Source organism: Sus scrofa, chromosome 4, assembly GCF_000003025.6.
Source record: "Sus scrofa isolate TJ Tabasco breed Duroc chromosome 4, Sscrofa11.1, whole genome shotgun sequence".
Taxonomy (NCBI): Eukaryota; Metazoa; Chordata; class Mammalia; order Artiodactyla; family Suidae; genus Sus; species Sus scrofa.
This window is the reverse complement of record NC_010446.5, coordinates 71,316,101-71,331,778: the sequence shown is the minus strand read 5'-3', so window position 1 is coordinate 71,331,778 and position 15,678 is coordinate 71,316,101. Positions and strand designations below refer to the sequence as shown.

Here is a 15,678-nt window from a genome sequence, read left to right as displayed (position 1 = left end):
TAGGTTCTAATGTATGTAGACAGTTTGTACACTTACAATCTAAAAAAATAAAAAAAACTGCAAACCAAGAGGCTGACCAAGGTTCCCAGTCCTTTGAGAAACATTTTAGTGTCCAAAATGTATGAGCATGATTGAAAAGTGGTTAATTCAGTTTGTCCTCTGGGACTTTGAAGATTAAAGACACCCATACTAAGTTGATGAAGACCATGTCACCAAATTAGACCATAGCTGTTGGTTAGTAATAACTGTGAGGAAGAAGATAAAATGCAAATTTATACCAGAAACACCTCAAACATTGTCTAAGGTTTTCACTAGTTCAGCAATCAGCAATATACTCCATGGTCAGTGGGTCCATGACTAACTGGTCTATTCCAAGGATGTGGTCAGCAATGGAACACTCAACCAGCTGCTCATAGTGAGCTAAGGGCAGCAAGAGAAAGACAAAGAGAATCATCCAAAACAAAAGAGACAGGCAATGGTGTTAACTTACTTTAACCTCATCAACTTGTTATTTACATGTCTGTTGTGTATTCTAATTTTCAAGTGAGAATGGCTTCTCTATAGCATAAATACTTTGACATATTCAAGGTTTTTTCCCATATTGTTTTCTAAAGAAGAAATATTTAATTTCATTCCCAAATGAAAAATCTAGGTCTTTCTGAAAATGGATATTTTAAAGGGATTCTTTTAAGAAGGAATTTTGCAGGTGGTTTCTACTACAAATAAAAATGTGAAAAGGCCCTTAAAGAAACTTTTGGCCCATAACCCTCTCTTCTGTCTTCTCATGCTGGGTTGCCATTTAGGTAAAACCTCCATAGGAGTCTTAAATGCCACAGCAGGCATGTTCCCACCAGCTGTTTGTGGGATTGCATAGGTCACCCAGCCTGGAGGTTCAAGTTTAGTGTTCTTGGATCCATTATGGCTCCACTGGAGGGTTGAAATTTAATCTTCAATCACTGTTCTGTAACAAAGTGGCACTTCGGGCTTTTGCTAAAATAGTTGGCTTCTTCCTGTCTTGAACTATTCATGGACTGGAACTGCATTTTTTAAGGTCGGCTTCTGCTTGGCAAAGTTGGAGGTGTTGGGCTGTAAGATAATTCCTGGCATAAATTACTAAGAAGCTGAATCAAATGATGTTATCTCTCTGTTTAGAGATCAAGGTACATCCTCAAACAACTACTAACAGATAATTCCCTTCTGCCTAACTTTTGTGCAATTCTTACCAAAGCATTATTGATTTAGTGTGAAAAAAGGAAGCAGAGCATTTGTCACCTAGTTTCTTTATGACGTGGTTTGTCTTTTGTCTCTATCAGTATCTGCAGGGCTAGAAAACAAGTACATATATGTACATACATGTTCTTTTTCTCATATTATCTTCTATCATGTTCCATCACAAATGACTGGATATAATTCCCTGTGCTATAAAGCAGGACTTAATTGCTTATCTGTTCTAAATGTAATAGTGTGTTTCTACTAACTCCAAACTCTGAGTCCATCCCACTCCCTCCCCCTCCCCCTTGGCAACCACGAGTATGTTCTCTATGGCCATGAGTTTGTTTCTGCTCTGTGGAAATGTTCATTTGTGCCATATATTAGATTCCAGATATAAGTGATATCATATGGCATTTGGCTTTCTCTTTCTGACATACTTCACTTAGTGTGAGAATCTCTAGTTCCATCCAAGTTGCTGCAAATAGCATTATTTTGTTCCTTTTTATGGCTGAGTAGTATTCCATTGTGTATATGTACCACATATTCTTAATCCATTCATCCCTGGATGGACATTTAGGTTGTTTCCATGTCTTGGCTATTGTGAATAGTGCTGCAATGCACATTCAGGTGCATGTATCTTTTTCAAGTAAAGTTTTGTCTGGAAATATGCCCAGAAGTGGGATTTCTGGATCATATGGCAGTCCATATTTTGTTTTGAGGTACCTCTATACTGTTTTCCATAATGGTTTATCAATTTACATTTCCACAAACAGTGTAGCAGGGTTCCCTTTTTGCCACTTCCTCTCCAGCACTTGCTATTTGCAGTCTTGTTAATGATAGCCATTCTGACCAGTGTGAGATGGTATCTCATTGTAGTTTTGATTTTCATTTCTCTAATCAGTGATGTGGAGCATTTTTCATGTGCCTGTTAGCCATCCATTATTTCTTCTTTGGAGAAATGTCTATTTAGGTCTTCTGCCCATTTTCCAACTGTGGGCTTTTTGTCTTTTTTTGTTTTGGGGGGTTTTTTTTGGTGAGTTGTATTAGTTGTTTGCATATTTTGGAGATCAAGCCATTGTCAATTGCATAATTTATAATTATTTTCTCCCATTCAGTAGGTTGTCTTTTTTTATGGCTTCCTTTGCTGTATAAAAGCTTGTAAGTTTGATTAGGTCCCACTGGTTTATTTTTGTTTTTATTTCTATTGCTTTGGGAGACTGACCTAAGAAAACATTTGTATGGTTGATGTCAGAGAATGTTTTACCTATGTTCTCTTCTAGGAGTGTTATAGTATCTTGTCTTTTGTTTAGGTCTTTAAGCCATTTTGAGTTTACTTTTGTGCATGGTATGAGGGTGTGTTCTAGTTTCATTGATTTACATGCGGCTGTCCAGTTTTCCCAGCACCATCAGCTGAGGAGACTGTCTTTTTCCCATTTTATATTCTTGCCTCCTTCGTTGAAGATTAGTTGGCCATAGCTGTCTGGCTTTATTTCTGGGTTCTCTATTCTGTTCCATTGGTCTGTAAGTCTATTTTGGTACCAGTGCCACACTGTCTTGATTACTGTAGCTTTGTGATGTTGTCTTAAGTCTGGGAGAGTTATGCCTCCTGCTTGGTTTTTGTTCCTCAGGATTGCTTTGGCAGTTCTGGGTCTTTTATGATCCAAAAATGTAAAATTTTTGGATAGTTTGTTCCAGTTCTGTGAAAAATGTCATGAGTAATTTGATAGGGGTTGTATTGAACCTGTAGATTGCTTTGGGTAGTATGGCCATTTTAATGGTATTAATTCCTCCAATTCAGGAGCATGAAGTATCTTTCCATTTTTGGAATCCCCTTTAATTTCCTTGATTAATGTTTTACAGTTCTCAGCATATAAGTCTTTCACCTCCTTTGTCAGGTTTATTCCTAGATATTTAATTTTTTGAGGTGCAATTTTAAAAAGTATTGTATTTTTATATTCCTTTTCTAATATTTCATTGTTAGTATACAGAAATGCAACTGATTTCTGAATGTTAGTCTTGTATCTTGCTACTTTACTGAATTCATTGATCAGTTGGAATAGTTTTTGTGTGGAGTCCTTAGGGTTTTCTATATATAATATCATGTCAACTGCATAGAGTGACAATTTTACCTCTTCTCTTCCAATTTGGATACCTTTTATTTCTTTTGTTTGTCTGATTGCTGTGCCTAGGACTTCCAATACTATGTTGAATAAAAGTGGTGAGAGTGGTCATGTTCCAGATTTTAGTGGAAAGGCTTTCAGCTTTTCTCCTTTGAGTATTGTATTGGCCGTGGGTTTGTCATAAATGGACTTTATTATGTTGAAGTAAGTTCCCTCTGTACCCACTTTAGTAACAGTTTTTATCATGAATGGATGAACACTAGTTTTTAATATGCCTTATTAAAAAAAAGGGGTAAAGGCCACAATTGGAATATGTAATCTGATGCTACAGAAGGTCTTCATAAGAGATTCCAACACATTAACCTCAAAACTGTAATTTTCCTCCTCACTTTCAATAATTGCAACAACATTCAGCCAGCTAGGTGTTTTTTTGATCAGAGTGAATACATAAGCTAAATTGACCTGATTATTCATCACCTCTCACATATAATTGCCTTTAGAGTCTAGTTCCTGAATATTTCCATGCTGTCCCTGTCATCATCTTCCTTGGCCACTGTCTTAGTTCAGGTTCCCATCCTCCTTCATGTAATGATTGTAGTATCTCTCACCACGTGCCCTACCTTAAGTCCAAGTGTTATCCTTACTGCCATCATCTCCTATTAAAAAGCAAAGTCAAAACAGTTCCAAACCTCTAACAGAGGGGTCTTTCTTTCTTTCTGTCTTTTTCTTTTTTACAGTGTTGAGTTAGTTTCAAGGGTACAGCAAATTTATTCAGTTACACATACACATTCTTATTTCAGATTCATTTCCACTCTAGGGTATTATAAGATATTGAGTATAGTTCCCTATGCTATGCTGTAGATCCTTGTTGTTTACCTATTTGAGACATAGTAGTGTGTATATGTTAATCCCACGCTAATTTATTTGACAGAAGGTTTTTTTAAAGCATAATTTGTTTATGAAATTCCATAATGCACGAGAGTAAGCCTTTAATGGCTTCCTGACACCTACAAGATGAGTCTCAACTCACCCGGTTACACCTTGACCTTCATCTTCCCTTATGAACACCTTCCACAGCGTATGCACTACACCACTGTTTAGCAAACTACAATTCTTGACCCACTGGTAGGTAGGAAATCAATTTAATTAGTCTAGGCTAGCACTGTTAATGACATAGAATAAAACCTACCAGACTATGGCACACATAAGAAGGTTAAGCATTGCTTCTTAATATTTTGTTTCCGTATGTATGTTGTAAAAGATATGTTTTCCTCCTATGTATTGAGTTAAGCCACACATACACAGAAAGATAAATGAAACACAGATCTTTTTTTCTTATCACAAATAACCCATGTTTGTTGACTACAATTTTTAGAAAAATTAGAATAGTGATCATTTTTAAACAACCCAAATTCCACTATTCAGATATAATTTAGACAGATGGGTTTAATGTTGTATGTCTACACACACACACACACACACACACACACACACATAGAAATATACCTGAGTTATATGCATAGCCACACAAGCCTTCTATACACTTAGAAGGGTCTCAAAACATTTGTTGATTGACATTGGTAGATACAGATTTCTAGTTATAAAATAGAATTTCATTATGCATACACGTGATTTTGTCCTACATAATGTATATGATCAGTTTTTTATATCAATACATATTGACCTACATTATTTTGTGTAGTGTGTAGTATTTCATATTATGGATATGTCAACATATATTTTTAATATCCTGTATATTGGACATCCCTCCTACCGTGTGTGTGTGTGCCAGGCACCAATTTAAATGTATACATGTATACTCATTTACTATATATAACTTATTGTATATTATATGTATATAAACGTATTTAATCTGCAGAAAATGACAGTGAAAGGGGCCCTATCATTTTACAGATGGGAAGCCAAGACACAGAATTTAAGGATAATGCCCAAGATCCCATGCTAGTAAGCAGAAGAGCCAAGATCTGAAACCAGCCAGTCTGGGTCTGGCCCAGGAGTCTGTGCGCCAACACTATGCAGTGTTGCCTCTACAGTTGTCCAATTAAGATAAATTACTGAAAGTGGACTTAAATTTAATGGAACTAAAATTGAATATTTGTAAAGCATTTTTCTCAGAGGCACATTAGACACTTTATGGCATTCTGAAATCCTCTTCTATATCTTTTGCTTTAATTGTTCTGTCCCCATCCTTCTTTGCATGAAAACTTTGACTGTTCTTTGGGAACCCCATATAATAGCCACCTCTTTTCTAAAGGTGTCATAAACAAACTGGTCATGCCAAGCAGAGCTCAAAACACTTTCCTCTGTGCCCCTATGGTTCTTTGAACACCCCTCTACCATAGCATGGATAATATTTTATTATAACTTTTAATCTATACCTTTTGTCCCCACTAGAGTATGAACTAGTTCCTCTAGGCCAGGAATTCTGTCATTCATCTTTATGCTCCCAGATCATTAAATGGTACATGTGAACAAATGAATTAGTAAAAGAGAAATAATGGTTTTAGATTCATAAAGCTGAATCTGAAAAGAAATCACTGCTGACATTCTAATGATTAGATTAAAAGTGTTTTTAAAATGGTTCTTTGTTTACCTCTTCAGCCTTACCCCATTGTCTTCATTAACCATTACTTTAATAAAATAGTTGCAATATCTCACTTCCTAAAATGATCTGGTGTCATCTGATTTTTGTAATGCTTGACCCTCAAAGCAGACTCTGGACTCTAGAAAGACCAAAAACTACACATATCTTTCAGTTAATTCTTCTTGAAAAAGAGTAGCCTCAATTTGGTTATTATTAATAGAATGGCTTGAAAATAAAAGCTGTTTTGTTCAGTGTTGGGGATCATTAAATATCCTTAGGCATAGACGATGTGTTTTCCTCATGATTGACGTGAAAGTGACTTTATCTACGCAAAGAATAAGGAATTGTTTATTGTCCTTTCATTTCAAATAAGGTATTACTGGGATATATGATATATACCCAAGGATATTACTAGAAATATTTATCTTTTTCCTTTCCATTACACCTTGTTGACAGAGTTTTATAGATACTTTGGTGGAGTTAGAGCTATATTTATTTACATCAACCTTCTTATACCTATATCACAAATTTTTAAATTATAATGCTACTTCAGTGGATTTTTCTGGGAAGAAATCTTCCTACAGATATAGGAAGTTTTGAGACCTCTGGTCACCTCAGTAATGGGATTGGACATAGCAGGAGCTGGGATAGACAGTAGCCCTAGTTGTGGTTTTCTGAGGCTGAGAGAAGGTGGGAAAATTCTGGGCTCTTTCTGGACTAGTCCGGACCTGACTACGACATGTACACATTTCCACCTCAAGTCAGGGACCCATCCCAGAGAAATCAAGAAATTGGGAGAGCAGGAAGTAACAGTTGCATAGTAGGCAGAATGTTGGCTCCCAAAGATGTTCATGTCCTAATCCCTGGAACCTGTGAATACATTTCCTTATGTAACAAAGGGGAAGTAACGTCACAGAGGGAATTAAGGGTTCAGCGGTGGCTGAAATGGATTTTTCTGAGTGATCCAGGAAAGCCCTGTGTAATCACCAGAGTCTTTATAAGTGGAAGAAGGAGGTAGACAAGAAGGAACCAGAGGGATGATGGCAGCATGAGGACTCAGCCCAGAGCCGCTGGCTTAGCTAATGAAGGAAGAGGACCGAGGAAGGTGGGCAGCCTCCAGCAGCTGGAGAAGTCAAGGAAAGGAAACCTCCCTTAGAGGTTTCAGAAGGAAGGCAGCCCAGCCTGCCAACACCCTGATTCTAACACGGCAAAGCTCTTTTTGGACTTCTGAACTACAGAAGACAATATAGTTCTGTAGGGTCGAGTATTTGTTTGAGCATTAGAAGAGCAGCAATAAACTTAATACACAATGGCTGGCACTTATTGATTGCTATCTGAAGTGCCTGATGTGCATATCCTAATATTTATCTGCAAGATTACTGTTTTCTACCTCTGATGAAGAAACTAAAATAGCATAGCTGGTGAGTTTTGGAAAAGTGCAGCTTGCCTCTTCTGAAGGACAAAAGGAGGAATTGAGAAATGGGTGGGATAGGAAGAAGGAGGACTAAATCATGAAACATTCCACTGTGCTTCTGATGTTATTTCTATCTCCTGTGATAGAGCTTATTTCAGAATTTGACCTCAGTAAACAGTGTATGCTTTGCTGCATGATTTCAGAATAGTATGGAAGAAAGACAATAGGCTCCGAACATAAAGATGCTAGTCTGATCTCCAAAGCAAATTAGCTGATTGTTCTGAGTTTCTTCATATAAGGATAATCATATTTTTCCTATTTTTGTTAGCATCAAATTAGATTAACAAACATGGGAGAATGTGTTAAATAATGTTCCACTCAGAATGTTACTATTCTTTTAGATTTTTGGAGTACTTTTTATGCAGTGGCTTATTCTCTGACAGGCTGAGAAGTTGGTGAAATAGTTGTCATTCTACCAGCTAATATGCCGAGTCAGTGCACAAAATATGCTAAAGAAGTTTCTTGAGTGAGTTTATGGTTCATAAATGCTTTTCACATGCATCTTTCAGCTCATCAGCCTCCATCAGTCTGTCCATGTGGGAGGGCAGGAAGTAACAGCTGCAAAATGTTGGCCTACCTGTTCTTTTTTAAATAAGAAAATTCCTTGATCTGTTACCCACAGTTCCTTATTTCTTCAAAAAATAGACTTGCATCCTAACATGAGGCTGTTTTCTGATTTCCAAAATCATTCACTTAACCAAGTAGCTTACATCTTCATGATTGAATTGTAAGACTATTCAACTACTTTGAGATATAGGGACTCAAAATCTGTAGATAGAATTCAAGAAGCCGTTTCAGGTGTTCTGGAGACAATTTCCTAGTGAAGCTAACTCAATGACTAAAGGTCAACAGTCACAGTTAGCATCGTGGAAGTACTCTTCCCTAAAGCTCTCATGCTTCCACCTCCCCTAACTGCATAGACATAGTGGTCATTCAGGCCACCAGAAATGGTACTAAGGTGTGGCCTATTAAACCTGATTTGACTTTATTCATTATATGAAATTATTGGTTTTGGTTTTTTTGGAATAGCCTCTGCCATCTGACCACTACCAAAAATAACACAAAACCATGCCGAAACCACAAAACCCTTAACACAATTGCTCTCTTTATTGGATAAACCAAATCATAAACAGGCCATATCCATCAAAGTTTGTACACATCCTAAGACTTGGTTACCTGTCTATAGCCATAAGAAACCTTTCCAAAATAGCACTTGCTTTAACATAGTGGTAAATCTTCAGGTTATTAGATCTTTTGTGGCAGTCTTTATAAACAGGCTTATGAAACAAATGCTATGATCCTTCTATTTATTTACTTTAGAGCCATGAAAAAGTATTCATAAATTTTAGCTTAAAATATAAGAGCATAATCTGGCCTAGGCCAGGTTTATGAATGCAGCAGTTGGGCATCTTCAACCTCAAGAAATCTCCATTGGAAATTGAATATCTATGAGATTCTAGAGCCAAGAAAGTAAGGATGATGGTGGCAGAGCTGAGGGCTCCATGGACTTTCCAGACATAAGGAAACCTCCTCTAATACCCAAGACATTTGAAATGACCCAGGATGCACCATTTAGCTGATAGGAGTGTTAATTAGCACTCTGAAATTCCCCCTTGAGGGAATGATTCTGTTCTTCATGGCTATCAAATACTTATCCCATGAATTCCTAGACCACAGGTTATGCAGGAGAGAGTGAGTATCAGTCACACAAAATGCTTTCATTTCACCGTGTTTTAGGAAACTATGGGTTGATCAAACACTCTCCTACAATTCTACTAACAGGAGGAACTCTGTTTTGATCTTTTTTTATTGTGTTTGACTCTAGTACACGGCGAAAAGTCCAAGGGGAAGAGGGTGTAAAAGCAGCTCACCTTTCTCACTGTGACGTTCAACCTCCAAGGATACTCATTTCTTAGGAATGAGCATTCTTGCCCAGCTTTTGTTTGGACAGAAGCTTCCTGTGTAGATCCAAACTAAGTAAATGCCCAGGAAAATATTTGGTCACCTGGAGTTTTTATAGCTTTTTCATTAAGATAAATAAATTTTCACCATGTGTAGTAATTATGAGCTAAGGAAAAATACCATGTGAACCATTAAACATAATATATGGATCAATAAGAAAGTTACTGTATTTTAAAGTTGCTTCTGTTTGTCTCTATCTACATTGCTTGGGCATAATAAGAAAATAGGATTTGCAGCAACATGGATGGAACTAGAGACTCTCATACTAAGTGAAGTTAAGTCAGAAAGAGAAAGACAAATACCATATGATATCACTTATATCTGAAATCTAATATGTAGCACAAATGAGCCTATCTACAGAAAAGAAACAAACTCATGGACAGGGAGAACAGACTTGTGGTTGCCGAGGGGGAGGGGGAGAGGGTGGGATGTACAGGGAGTTTGGAATTAGCAGATGTAAACTATTGCATTTGGAGTGGATAAGCAATGAGGTTCTGCTGTATAACACAGAGAACTGTATCTAATCACTTGTGATAGAACGTGATTGAGGATAATGTGAGAAAAAGAATATGTATATATAACTATAAAATGTATATATAACTGGGTCACTTTGCTGTATAGCAGAAGTTGACAGAGCATTGTAAAGCAAATATAATAAAAAAATTGTAAAAAGAAAATAGGGACACTTCTTGAGCTATTGGGAGTATGTGTGTTAATGTGGACTGCAGCTAATGATTCCTAGATTTATAAGAAATTTTCACTTTAGAGTCTGATAAAAGGAAATGCCTGACCCCGAAGGAAGCATTTTAAAACATACCCCCCTTCCCTTTGCCATATACACAGAATTCAGACAGAACACTCAGTCTCTCCCAAGTTCTGTTAGATATACTTGCTATGGTCAAATTACACTTTTATTTTGTTCTATAATCATATTGAAGACTTCCGAGCTTTCGGCAACTGGATTCTGAAAGTTTCAAGCCAATAAGCAACATTTTCATTGGAATGAGTATGGAATATTTGTCATGCAGCCCCAAGTATGATCCAGAGTCACACTTCTCTCCTTGTAGTTCCAGTGTCACCATCCCTGTGCCATTCAGGGAGAATATTTCAATGGCTTCTTCATATTTACATTGAAAATCAGGCCCTATGTCGCAGTTTCCGCTGAGCGCTGTGGGTTAATGATCTGACTTGTCTGTATGGCATTCCTGGTTCTATCCCCGGCCCCGGCACAGTGGGTTAAGGATCCTGAATTGCCACAGTGGCGTAGATAGCAGATATAGCTTGGATTTGAACTATATCTGCTGGGAACTTCATAGGCCGCGGGTGAGGACAAACACAGAAATAAACAACCAACCAACCAAAAGCATGCCCAATATTACTGTTCTTAGTATTTTGGAATTACATTTTCCTTGCATCACTGATCCAGTCTCCTTCCATCCCCTCCCTTCTCCTCTTTCTTTTTATTAAGATCGTTTGCTTTTATTTTTAACTTGTTAGGGGCACACACATTTTCTTTTCCATCATGTTTTTAAACCTCCTGGAGTCTGATCTGCCTCCCCTTTCCCTTAGAAAAGATCCCATTGTTCTTGAGGCCACTGCTTCTTGTTCTGATTTAAACTGGTGACTCCTTGGTTTTGCTGTCTCTGGAGTGCCTCGCTACCTTTCTGTTTTCTTGGATGCCCTACATGTATAGAAAGCTCAGGTTCTTCCATTGTCTCACTCAGTCTCTTTGCTCTGGCGTCTCTGCAGAGCCCGCATCCTCTGCTTCCATCTGGACCGGATGCTTTTCTTGACACTGCATCACATATTCGATCACGTCCTTTTCACTGCTTTTCTGAGTCAAAACTCCTATTTTTCCACGTGCCGTATCCAGTGGCGCACAGGTAAATATTTAATCATACGCTCTTGTGACAAATAATCGAGACCTTGGTATTTTGGTGCTTCCCAGTGTCCACGTTGTAAATACAATGGCCAATGTCAAGTTCCCAACTAGATGTTACTGTCTGTGGAGTTGGGAAGATGCACTGATTCGTGCACGCAGGCCTGCGCCAGCAGCTTAAGCACATTGTTGATGAGACCATTTTGTCCAAGATGTTTCTAAGCTATATTGATACTTTTTTGAGTTAACAAAGTAAGCTGAGCCTCATTTGGTTTCATTTTGTGGCACTAGGTCATTATTATTAATGTCAGGCTATAAGGTGTCACCTCTAAATGTCTAGAGGTGACATTTAGAGGGACTCTGCCTCTAAACTAAGTGACTTAATAGCTTATCATGGAAATTAGATAAAATTCTGAATAGAAAACGTGATGGTATTTGTTTGTTTTTGCAGGGCGTTTTGTTGTTGTTAGCTGACTTTTTAAAACACAGTAGTCAAATCTAGTTTTTGTGGCTTATGTAGTTGTTTCAGCTGCCTCTTGCCTGATGCTTGATATCACCTCCCGGTTTGTTTGTTTTTAAATGGCCTTTTATTTGTGCTTTTATTTCAAGCCACTGTAAATCCATTTCAAGTTATCAGAGAAAAAATGTAGGTAGAGAGAGGGTGTCTTCAATAAAGAATGCAGGGTTTCTAATGAGTGGTGTTAATGTGGCTTCTCTTTCGTTGTGTGTGTTCTCTCTAATATCATAAAAGAGAACGCTATCGATGCATCTTCTGACAGAAAAGAAAATGGGTTTTTCTCTGTTTGAAAAGTTCACTTTAAAGGTTTTTGTGATGCGGGACAGCTTTAAAATAGGGTTGCTTTTCAGAATGAATTGCCTGCAGCTGCTCTTCAGAATTTTTTGTGTTTTTTTTTCCTGAGCACATCCATCCTGTTTGGACATTTTTTTAAAAATTGCATATTTACATCGCTGATGGGCCAATAAATAAAATGCTGCATTTTTAGGGGAAGCTTCCAGGGAACTAATTGCTGTCACAAGCAGAGAGATAAGAGATTGAAAGCAGGGTGCTGCTGCTTACCTTGCTCTGACTATTGGGTGTTTTCGCCCTTTCTCTGCCCCTTCCCATCTGTGAGCGCAGGGGATGGTGACGAATTACTTGATCAGGAAATTCCCAGGAATTGAATGTGGTTCTGCTGGGCTTGTCTTTAGGTATTTGCTCTTTTTTCCTCTCCTCCACAGCTCGCTGAAGGTGAATCTTAACCAAGGTAAATTCAGCTTACTGGATAGAGGACATTTCTTTATGTTCAAGGAAATTAAAGCTATTCAGGCATACACTTGCCACATAACTAGAAAAATACCTCGGGTACCATTTTCATTTCAAATCTGCAGTTTCTAGTACCAGCAGTATGGTTCATCATTGGATCAGTTTCTTTTAGCAGGGCAAAAGTAGAGAAGGGCTTGAAATGTGTAAGATTCGTGTCCAAATACAGCAGGTGGAGTTATACAATTTTTAGATATAAAATACAATAAATATCATTTGTACATGATACTTCCCTTCTTGATATTGCTAGACGATATGAAATTCATCTCTTTCATCGTAAATGGTTTAAGCGTCTATTTTAAGATAGTTCAGAATTGCTTTAAAACGTCATTGTGTATAATTCAAATGTAAAAAACTGTGACATGTCTAAAATTACCACCGTATAATTTTTTTTTTATTATTATTTTCCCACTGTACAGCAAGGAGGTCAGGTCATCCTTAGATGTATACATTGCAGTTACAGTTTTTTCCCACCGTATAATTTTGATTTGAGTATTTAAATTTATTGAGTATTTGAGTATTTTTATTTTATTTGAGTATTTAAAAATGTATCTAATCTAAGATGAATTTTCATGTAGGTATATGAGCTCAGTAAAATATGATTCAAAGGAACTATGTCACTCTAGTTTTAGTAAATAAATAAGCTTATTTTGAAAAAGTGCTTGATCAGTATCATTGATGTAAATAAATAAGCCCAAAGTAAATAAATAAGTAAGCTTCATTTTGAAAAAGTGGTTAGTCATTATCATCAATGGCAATTTAAAGAAAGGAAGGAAAATAACGGGATTTGATCATTCACATTTCACACAGGAAGGCAGAGATGGGTAGTTTTTTGTTGTTGTTTTTCCAAAATGACAGTAGTCCTAGCATTGCAGGCCTGGAGTTACTGTTCCAAGTATGTTATACTAAGTGAATCATTGTGCTAAAAATACTGCTTAGTTAATACCATAAAATATGGTATCAGGAAGTTTCTGCCTAGATTTGCTACTAGAGGAAATGATTTCAGGAGTCTATCATCAGCTCTCTAGATAGGTTTCAAAGATACTTATCCTTGAAGTCATACCACTCCCCATTATGTTAGTGTATTTTCTGAGAGAAGTTGCATCAAATAGTACATGCAGTGGGTATCACAGTCTTAGCGAAGGTGATGTCCATCGGTGTGACTGACATTGGCTATGCAGCCTTCTCCAGCTATGAAACCAGGATGGAAATGGCCTGGTGTGCTCAGCTTAGATGCTCATGGACTCTCTGCTTCGTTGCAGCTCTCAGCACTAGAGAGGCAGATCTTTGACTTCCTTGGCTTCCAGTGGGCGCCCATTCTTGGAAATTTTCTACATATAATCGTCGTCATCCTGGGCTTGTTTGGAACCATTCAGTACAGACCTCGATATATTGTGGTGGTAAGTCTTCTTTCTACCATGTCTTTTCATATCAACACTGCACAAGTGTTATGAGAAGAAGAAAACCAGTTGTTCCCTTTGATACAATGTGATGTTGCTGTTCTAGCCTTTATTTCTGAATTATCTCAGGAGATGACTGTGGGAAAGAAGACTCAGTGAATGTTTACAAGGAAAGCAAAGCAACATGACTGTAGGCGTGAGAAGCACAGTGTAGTTGAAATCCAGTTTCACAAGGAAATTTAAAATGGTGTTTAGATAGAATAGAAGGATTAGCTGTGAGCTTCATGGTAGATCAGATGTAAATGTGCATTACTTATCATTTTAATGATGCAAATCACTAAAAAGCGAACCTGGGAGTTCCCGTTGTGGAGCAGCGGAAACAAAACCAACTAGGAGCCATGAGGTTGCAGGTTCGATCCTTGCAGTGGGTTAAGGATCTAGCGTTGCCATGAGCTGTGGTCAGGTTGCAGACATGGTTCGGATCTGGCGTGGCATGACTGTGATGTAGGGTGGCAGCTGTAGCTCCAATTCAACCCCCAGCCTAGGAACCTCCATATGCCGCAAGTGTAGCCCTAAAAAAAAGCAAAAAAAAAAAAAAAAAAAAAAAAAAAGCAAGCCTATGTAGCCATAACTCTTTACCAAATGAGAGTGATAATATAATTTAATTAGAAGTGATCTAGGACTTTACAAAAGCATATGCTGAAGGTTATTTAGTACTTACCATTAATCTGTTGCCTACTATATATTACTGAACATTTCTCGATTTTATTAAGATAAATTTGAAACATAAATCCATACCCCAAACCATGACATACGTGGTCAGCACACCCTCCATTGCAGGAAAATTTTATAAAGCATATGCTGTGCTCCTCATTGACACAAAGTTATGGCCAGTAACTAGTTTTCTTTTCTGTTAAAAGGAGGGAATATTTGAGGCTACATGTATAAGGAGGTTGTGAGAAACACCAAGCATATATAAGGAATTGAAATTAAGAGTGACATACTCTAAAATGCTCATTGAACTTGAATAAATATACAGGGTTCAGTAGAACTTGTGAGTGTTTTCTTGCAATGCAATGACTGCCTCACTAGAAGAAAATTATTGACTTAAAATATGCTACTTTTCTGTTTTGATTTAATCCAGTCACATAGAAAAGAATAAAGTTATAATTTTTTCTGAAAATGCATCCATTCTCTATTTTGGATCTCGAAATTGGCTTTTTGGTATCTTTCATCCTCTCACACAGAGGAGAAGATAACTAACCCACAGCACACACTTTGCCCTTAAACTCGCTGCCCCCAGGGAAATGGGAGCATTTATGTCCCTCAGCTGACCACAGGGGCTTAACAATTCCTGCTTTACTGCTCTTCTCTAAAGATTGCCTCTGCTAAGCCACTGTACAGTCTCCTCGAAAGGTGCTTCACAGAGTTGATCTTTCAGCCTAAGAGACTTTGATCTGCATAATAGCAAGCTATCGTTGGATTCTGTGTTCCAGTTTGTTGCTCTGAATGCAGAGAATGTTTACTGACTATAGAGTTTTCCTTGTATGCTGTGTTCTGCTGAAGCACAAAGTGCCAGAAGGTTGAGAAGCCAGGGGCTTCTGTGTGATGGAGCTGTTGGTGCCCGTCAGCGATATTTCTAGTCCTGTCACTTTCACCCTCTACATGTCGCACCTTCTTCACGCACCCCTGCCTCGGGCGAGGC

The 15,678-nt window shown here is 37.7% G+C and overlaps 1 protein-coding gene across 4 annotated transcripts in view; it reads left to right on the top strand.

The window, feature by feature from the left end:
• The window catches only part of NKAIN3 (sodium/potassium transporting ATPase interacting 3), a 567,854-nt gene that overhangs the window by 276,721 nt on the left and 275,455 nt on the right, over window positions 1-15,678 (top strand). For all 4 annotated transcript variants that reach the window (XR_002343291.1, XR_002343290.1, XM_021089314.1 and 1 more), the window contains exon 2: window positions 13,836-13,973. Coding sequence is in view for 2 of the 4 variants with exons in the window: in XM_021089314.1 (XP_020944973.1) it covers window positions 13,836-13,973 (138 nt within the window). In the remaining 2 variants the exon portion in view is untranslated. The remainder of the gene's footprint in view (window positions 1-13,835; window positions 13,974-15,678) is intronic.